This window comes from Triticum aestivum, chromosome 4D (genome assembly GCF_018294505.1).
Source record: "Triticum aestivum cultivar Chinese Spring chromosome 4D, IWGSC CS RefSeq v2.1, whole genome shotgun sequence".
Classification (NCBI taxonomy): Eukaryota; Viridiplantae; Streptophyta; class Magnoliopsida; order Poales; family Poaceae; genus Triticum; species Triticum aestivum.
Window position 1 is genome coordinate 513,327,805 of NC_057805.1, and position 8,882 is coordinate 513,336,686.

Genomic DNA, 8,882 nt, shown 5'->3' on the forward strand with positions numbered 1-8,882 from the left:
GTTGGCTGCTCCGAGAGAAACTGACACTTGTCATTTGAGAGCATCCCATCCTCCGAGGACTTTGAGCGAAAATCATCAAGTGAGGAAAACCCAAACCCAAACACCCACAAACCCAAAGTGATTGAGCATCACTGAAGAGATTGATCCTGTGTGGATCCGACGCTTGTTACCTTCGAAGACTGTGCTTCTTCCAGACGGTTAGGCGTCATGGTCTATAGCATCCAAAAGGAAATTGTGGATCACCGAGTGACCGAGTCTATGAAGGTTTGGGAGTCACCTGAAGACTTACCACGAGTGATTGGGCGAGGTCAGTGTGACCTTAGCTCAAGGAGAATACGGTGAGGACTGTGTGTCCTCAGGTTTAAATACCTAGCCGCTCCAACCAGACGTACGACTGAGACAGCAGTTGAAACCGGTCTACCAAATCATTGTCTTCACCAAGCTTACTGGTTCTATTTCCTCAACTCTTTCATTTCCTCATAACTGTGTTGTGCACTTGTTCATATCTGTGTTTGAAGACTTTGACTGAAGGCTTTCTCAATTTCCTCAGTTCAACTTCTTCAGTCTGTTTGTCTTCATCCTGTGCTATCCTGTGTTTATGCTTTTGTACTCTGTGCTTGTCTTCATTTTATCATGATGACCATGCTTGTGTTCTGCTATGCATACTTTTGAGTACTTATTCCGCTGCAAGTAGTTCTTCGCTAAGGAATTTCCTCACTGGCAAATTCCTCAGTGAAGAATTCATAAAAATCGCCTATTCACCCCCCTCTAGTCGATATAACGCACTTTCAGTAGCACACAAAGTGTTCCTCCGGTATTCGGGAGTTGCTTAATCTCATAGTCATAGGAACATGTATAAGTCATGAAGAAAGTAATAACATATACTAAACGATTGAATGCTAAGCTAACGGAATGGGTCAAGTCAATCACATCATTCTCTAATGATGTGATCTCGTTAATCAAATGACAACTCATGTCTATGGCTAGGAAACTTAACCATCTTTGATTCAACGAGCTAGTCAAGTAGAGGCATACTAGTGACACTCTGTTTGTCTATATATTCACACATGTACTAAGTTTCCGGTTAATACAATTCTAGCATGAATAATAAACATTTATCATGATATAAGAAAATATAAATAACGACTTTATTATTGCCTCTAGGGCATATTTCTTCAGCAATATCCGAGCTTGTACCGGATTGTTAGACATAAATTCGTCAGGATCAAACAAGTCTTCGGACAAGAAAACCCCGCTATTTCTTTTCGTAGGGATCTTTTGGGCACTCGTCTGGCAGCATGGAATGAATTACTCACTCGCCTGGAGGACATTCAACTTTCAGATGAGCCGGACACTTTTCGATGGAACTTGCATCAGAATGGCAAATTTTCGGTCAAATCCATGTATGATGCAATGGTTCATTGTGATGTTCCAGTTGATAATAGGAAATTGTGGAAGCTAAAAATTCCTCTAAGAGTGAAGATTTTCCTCTGGTTTCTAAACAAAGGAGTCATCCTAACTAGAGATAACCTGGCACGACGAAACTGGCATGGTTTCAAGACATGTGTCTTTTGCCAACATGACGAGACTATCAAACACTTATTTTTCGAGTGTAAGTTCGCTCGGACAGTTTGGGCCATGGTCCAAGTAGTTTTGAATTGATACCCACCACGTAGTGCACGGAATATGTTCGGCAACTGGTTGCGGAGTATTGATAAACAATTTTCTGCTCATATTCTTGTGGGAGCGGCGGCCTTATGCTGGGCAATGTGGCTTACCAGGAATGATGTGGTTTTTAACAATAAATGTGTCTCATCTCCTATGCAGGTTATCCATGTTTGTACACGATGGCTCCGTACGTGGTCTATCCTGCAGAAGCCGGAGGACAGGGACCTTTTTATGATGGCGTCTACACGGCTGGAGCATACGGCCAGGGAGGTTTTCTACCCACATGGATGGCGGTGTGATTTACGGATAGGGTCTACCGCTTCTTAGGCTGGACACGATTTATTGCTTGGCATTGTATCGATTTTTTTTAGGGTGCTCTGGACTTTTTGGCTGTGTGCATCTAGCTATGCAGAGGTCGGGCTTTCTTTCAATACGATTGTATCACCTCGATATATCTATTCAATGAAAAGTCCTTTATCAAAAAAAAAAAACAATATATAGCCAACAACTGACTATACTGTAACCATGCTCTAAGTTTCCATTGAACATAATTTGCTGCTCCAAATCAAGATCCTTGACGTGAGGTTGTTGAAACGATGACTTTTTGGATTTAAGTATGGTTCTTTTTGTGCATTTAAGGGGGTTTTAACCATTTACGTTGGACTCGCATGCACTAGTGATTTTTTCTATTATTTTCCTTCTGTCACTAATCAATTGATGCAGAAGTTAGATGTAACTTTGTTAATTCTCATGCAGACAAGAATTAGAATTAGCAAACCCGTAGAGTGAAACATAAACAGAAGGGAAAACATTTTTTTTGGGTCACCACGGCCATCTCGATGAAGAAACAACATCGCATAGGACACAGTTTTTTTGTCACCACACGGGCCTGGAAAGCAAAAGCATCATGTTGGAAAAAGTATAAAGGGCACACGACAGAATAATTTAAAGCTGCCATGTAAACACATCAGATAGGTTGGAATGAGCAGACCCTTGCCTCCGTGTACACCTTCCCCGGGCGGCAGTAGTAGCCCTTCTCAGGTGCACAATGCAAGTGCTCGGAGCAGATGCAAAGCCCCTCAATGGCGCAACCCTTCTCGACAATGATTGGGCTCCCACTAATACCGAGAACCTGGTCACTCCATTCGCTAGAGAAAATCCCATCGGGGTCATACCTGCCCTTTACCTCCAGGAACTTGTCGGCCTTGGGGTACTTGTCAATGGCGCCTTCAAACGCAAAGTTGCGGTTCTTGCCCCAATGGGGGATGGCTCCGTACTTGCGTAGCGCCATCTGTTGAAGCTCGTCCAGCACGTCAGAATGCGGGCTGGGCTCGCCTCTGGTGTAACTCCGGTAGTATGTTATATCAAAGTCGATCGAGTCTTCCGACTTGCCGAGATAGGCGGAAGATGCCTTCACGTAGCGGAGGAGCATACCCATTTTGGCGTCGATTCCGCAAAAGGCCAGTGGGTTGCGCTCGCGGAGCTGCTTCATGTCGGCAATGAACGCTGACACCTTGGAGAGTGCGATGCTATATGCATTGGAGTAGAAGTGGAGTCCCCGAGTGCGTGGGTCCCACGGGCACGAGGTAAGGAGCATGTCTTCTGGGCTGCCGACACACGCGCCGGACGCTTGGATGCGGTGCTGGAACCCCACCACCGGGTACCCCGTGAACAGGTGACCGTTGTTGGTGAAGCCGTACGCCACTGTCTCAAACGATGATACCATCTTGTGTGCTGCCTTGCATCGGGCGATGGCGCTGGCGTTCTTCTCAAGAAGCTCCTCCGTGACTCTGGCGGCCATGAGCGCTGCCGTTGGGTTGGAGCGGAAGGCTATGTAGTTGTTGAGGCCATCACCTGCCGACGTGATGGCCACACGGTCATCCTTACGGTAAATCACCTTGCGCTGCTCGGGCAGCCACGCCATGTCGCCGAATTCATGGAGGTTGCCCCACTTGGTGGCCTGCTCCGCCAGGTCCGAGTCGTCGCACGTCACAAACGTCACTGACCGCTTGAACATGGGCTGCAAGGCCAGCGTAACCTGCACATATGCGTCATTAAAAAAATTATCTATGAATTTGGTTAAAAATTGAGAAGTTTGACTTAAAAAAAAAAGAAAACTATAGGCACTGTATGTGGAAAGATCGCCCTTTCCCGTACGGCGTCGTCTCACCAGTACCTTTTGTACAACGTACCAGCTCTTCGAGACGATTTAGGGCCAATTCTTTTAGTGGCTTCTAGAATAAGCCGCCCCATACCTAGCTTATTATAGAAGCCCAACCAAATTTATCTTTTTAGAAGCCTAGTAGTTAAGACTTGACTAGTAGGCTTCCAAAAAGATAATTTTGTTTGGGCTTCTAGAATAAGCTGGGTAGGGGACAACTTATTCTGAAAGCCTAAAAAAGCTAGCAAAAGAATTGGCCCTTAGCACATCCTCCTTGGCTGCGTAATTGCTCAAGACGTGTGGGCTTGCACGGGAATCCTATCTCTTCTACTTAAAAGTTCTTAAAAATCCCTAGCACTGTACTTGTATAGTTCTCCCTCATGTCATTTTTACTCCGCGTATTAAACTTGTGTTAAGTTAAATTTTGCAAAGTTTAACCAAATTTATATTAAAAATATCAACACCTACAATATCAAATATATATACTATGAAACCATATTTCATAATAAATCTAACAATTTTGATTTGATATTGTGAATGTTGATACTTTTCTTTAAGTTTGTTCAAACTAGAGTTAGTTTGTCTTTGAACAAAATTTATATGCAGACTAAAAAACCGGAGGGAGTCCGTGGTGCAAAGGAATTTCTTGGGCCACGTACGTAGAGTACCTACCTGGGAAACGACGCCAAGGACGCCGAGGGAGACCTTGGCCGCGTCCAGGTCAGGATCGTGGGCACGGAGCTCCCGTACCACCGCGAACCCTTGGCTGGCGGGCGCCGGCGTGACGATCCTCATCCCGACCACGTACTCATGCACAGCGCCGCCCTTACCCTTGAGCGAACTGCCGTGCGCGCCCGTGGCCAGCAGGCCCCCGATGGTGAGGCCTGACCAGTAGGGCGAGTGCGGCAGCGCAAGCCCAGCTTGGGCGGCCGCTTGTATGAGGTCCCGGAGCACCATGCCGCTCTCCACCGTCATCAGCCCCTTGGCGGCGTCGACGCTCACTGTCCTGTTGAGCCGCGCCGTGCTGATGATGGCGCCGTCGTTCCCGCCGGGGCAGGCCAGCTTGGGGAAGCTGTGGGAGTGCTTGGTGGCCACCTTCACCTTGCGCTTGGCAGCCGCCGCGGCTGCCACGGCTGCGACAAGCTCCTCCTCGGTGCGCGGGAAGGTGGCGTCGGCCGCGCGGCAGACGGTGTGGTCAGGGAAGGAGCCGTACGCGTTGGAGACAGTGCAGCCGGACGTGCCATAGGCATAGTCACAGACCACTGGCTCCGGCGGAGGGCTGGAGCCAGCGAGGCTGACCAAGAGCCACAGGAGGAGAACCATAAGCACCCGGCCACCTTCCATTGCTCGGCGCGCTTGCTAGCTAGCTAGTCCTTGCAACAACTAATAATGTGTTGAATGCTGGCTGGCTGACTGGCTAGCTATATAGCTAGTAGGTCAAGCTCGCGGCATGGTTTACAGCTAGCACATTCCGAACTTGTTAAACTACAGTAGCTAGGCATGTTCTCGATCGATCGTCTCCTAGTGGAACACCACCTCTACGTGCAAAGTCAATGGGTTGATCACGAACGTACATACGCACATGATTAGATCGACCAAGATTTGCTGTCTACAGTGGGTGCGTGCGTGCGTGCTTCGCCTTGTACTGCACGCGTAAATGTTGTGTGCATATGAGATGAGCTATGCAGCAGAGGTCGGGCATACGCTCATCGTAAATGTATTATCTTGATGCCACATTACAAGTCGCATGTTTTATCCTAGGCCATTACCGTGGATATGCCATATGGGGGCAGCCAGTAAAAGGCAACACGTTATCGATATCCTAGCTAGCACACCAGGCCCAACAGCATCTTTCAAAAAAAAAACCATACTTTCTTTTAGAGTATTTTATTTATTCATAATTCAAAACATTTTAGGCCAAGAGTGTAAAATACGCTCGCATTATTGCTCTCCTACAAGAGGATCGGTCCAGCAGCAAATTATGATTATATTAGGTTTTAGGATGAGATTTTGAATGCAAAAGCAAGCAGCGCGCGGGCGAGTATAATAACAGTGGCCAAGACATTTATTAATTCCCCGCTTGCTTATACTCCCTCTTTAGATGGATTATTCTTCAGCTAGTCACGGATATTGCGATGGCCTATAATTAAGAAAAGAATCACGAGCAAGATTTGCCACATGCGGCCGGCGATGACAGACTGCAAGTCAACTCATAGGTGGTTAATTAACAACTCATAGCACTCATTTCGACGGAGGGCGAATGCGGTGGGTTTTCTAGTAGTGCGTTGAACTCGCTTTTTCCTTTTCCCTGTTCTTAGACACCTCTCTGTTTCAGACTGATGTATTTCCGTTCTAAATAATGGAAATGGGGTTAGTCCGGTTCAAAAAAAAAAAGGTGGTTACTTAACAACTCATCTTACTTGGGTGGTAGTCCCAAAGTGTCGATTCACATTCAACTACTCTTTGTAAGCAACTTTCAACCGTAGATGCAGAACTTCCGATTAAAGCTCGTTTGATTTGGAGGATTCCGACAGGATTTCTATGTTAAGATCCAGCTTCACTAAGCTCTCAATGCCACGGGATTACATGAAATGAGGTAGCTAATTGAGGAGGGATACAAGGTAGCGAGAAGGGGATGGAGGGAGAGAGAGCCAGAGGTAGGAGAAGGAGGAAGCCGCCGTGCCGTCCGTGATCCACTTCATGCCCTGTCCGTTGCCTCCTCTCAGATACTTGTAGTCTTGGTGGTTCTCAAACAGGCCAGACCCATGAGCTGGATCAAGGGGCTGGCTCATGTACGTGTACAAGCAAGGTGCAGTATGTGACGACATGTTACTTTTCTTCGAGACCCAGTGTGCCAACTCCAGCCGACCGCGGGTTGAGAGTGACAGGACAGGGGTCGTTAGAGTGACTGGTGGAGTTCGTTCTGAGGAGCAGGTGAGTCAGCAGCTCATGTGACTGGTTTCGGTGCATATGAAGGACAACGTAAACAAGGTTGACTTCCGGAGGAAGGAAGACCTTGCCCGTCTTATGGTGTTCGGGATTTGCAGGGATTTGGACAGTTCTTTATTCTTAGGGTGTGTTTGGTTTCTGGAATGGACTGGAATGTCATGGATCGCACCCGTTCCCGGGCCTAGTTCTCGCGTTTGGTTGGTACATGGAAAAGTGACGAACTCGTCCCCGCAGAGCGAATATTCGGCCCAGATGCGGAACCGAGTGGAACCTCCAAATCGAGCGGACGACATGGAACAGCTCCCTCGTCTCACCCCCGCAAACCCAATCGAGCCTCACCCTCTCCTGGTGCGCCGCTTCCCCTCGTCTCTCTTCCTCCCTCGATCTAGTCCGCCGATGGCAGACTCTTCTTTCCTCTCTCTCGATCTGCAGCACCATAGGGGAGTCATGAACCGGGCGGAAGACCCCCCCCCCCTCTCTCGATCTGGAGCTGCATGCCAGCGTTCTTGCAGCGGGGCGGAGGTCTAGGTGGGATTCCGGCGGGCAAACATCGGCGGCAGAGGTGCAACACACTCTCCTCTCCTCAAGGTACGAGCCTCTCTCAGATCCCCTTGTATATGATGCACCTGGTACTTTTTTCACTCATGGAGATTGTCCAGCCGAGAGAGATAGTTCAGTTCGTGGTTACCTTTTGATTCATGGTTGTTTTTCGATCCAATATCTACTCAAATAAATGCTGTCCAGGATGTGTTTGCAGTATATGCTAACGTGTAATATCCTTTTTGATTCAAGGAAGGGAAGATCACATCTTACCTACTGGCCAAGGCATAAAAGAGATCGGACCAGACTTGATTATCTGAACCAAATTTTTTGTCAAAGCGATGTGTTGTGTAAAAACATGTTAACGTTTGAAAGAGTTGCGTTTTTTCGTTTGTGTGGCATAATGAGGGATCGCAAGTTGCTGAGATTTGTGTTCTATGTGCACCTTGCTGAGATTTGTGTTCTATGTGCTATCATTTATGTGTCAAGCTTGTTTGGTACGTTGTCTTTCTTAAAAATACATATGAAATGCTGGCAAAATTTTGAATTTTATGTCATTCCATTTTTCATTCCGTTCTTCCAACCAAACAACAGAACGAAACCAACTCGTTCTACTTTTTTGCTCATACCAAACACAGGAATGGAACCGGCCCGTTCCTCTGGAATGGAACCATTCCATTCCATGACAGTTGGTTCCTCAACCAAACACACCCTTAGAGTTCGACGAGTGGTCCACCAAGGAGCCGGTAGGGCAGCCACTTTAGGAGGTGTGGATCTGTTTCTATGGGGCATCGTCTAAACCACTGAATGACTTTTTGAAGACATGAAGTATAGGATCATTAGTGGGAAAGACGGGCACATGTGGACGTCGAGACCCAGTGTGCCAACTCCAGCCGACCGCAGGTTGAGAGTGATAGGACAAGGATCGTTAGAGTGACTGCTGGTTTCAGCGGAGTTCCGTTGGATTATAGTGCATATGGAGGACAATGTGTACAAGGTTAACTTCCCGAGGAAGGAAGACCTTGCCCGTCTTATGGTGTTTGGGATTTGCAGGGTTCCACACAGTTCTTTGTTCTTGAAGTTCGATGAGTGGTCCACCAAGGAGCTGGTAGGGCGGCCACTGTTGGGAAACGTTGCATGGAAAACAGAAAAAATTCTACACACACGCAAGATCTATCCATGGAGATGCATAGCAACGAGGGGGAGAGTGTGTCTACGTACCCTCGTAGACCGTAAGCAGAAACATTTGACAACGCATTTGATGTAGTCAAAATTTCTTCGCGATCCAATCGATCGAGTACTGAACGTACGGCAACTCCGCGTTCAGCACAGGTTCAGCTTGGTGACGTCCACGCCTTATTGATCCAGCAAGACGGCGAGGTAGTGGATGAGTTCCGGCAGCACGACGACGTGGTGACAGTGATGGTGTAATCTCCGCAGGGCTTCGCCTAAGCACTACGAAAATATGACCGGGGGTCTAAACGGTGGAGGGTGGCACCTCACACGGCTAAGACAATGTTGTGTCTTGTGCTAGGCGCCCCTCCCACATATATATAGGTGGGGG

General features: G+C 47.6%; 1 protein-coding gene across 1 annotated transcript; it reads right to left on the bottom strand.

Moving 5' to 3' along the window:
- Positions 1-2,467: 2,467 nt before the first annotated feature.
- LOC123100765 (L-gulonolactone oxidase 2) lies at positions 2,468-5,201 on the bottom strand. The gene is made up of 2 exons (XM_044522646.1): positions 4,502-5,201; positions 2,468-3,706 (listed from the first exon to the last, which is right to left on the bottom strand). Exons 1-2 carry the CDS (start codon positions 5,171-5,173, stop codon positions 2,636-2,638), a joined length of 1,743 nt encoding a protein of 580 aa, XP_044378581.1. The 5' UTR covers positions 5,174-5,201; the 3' UTR covers positions 2,468-2,635.
- Between the last annotated feature and the right edge of the window lie 3,681 nt (positions 5,202-8,882).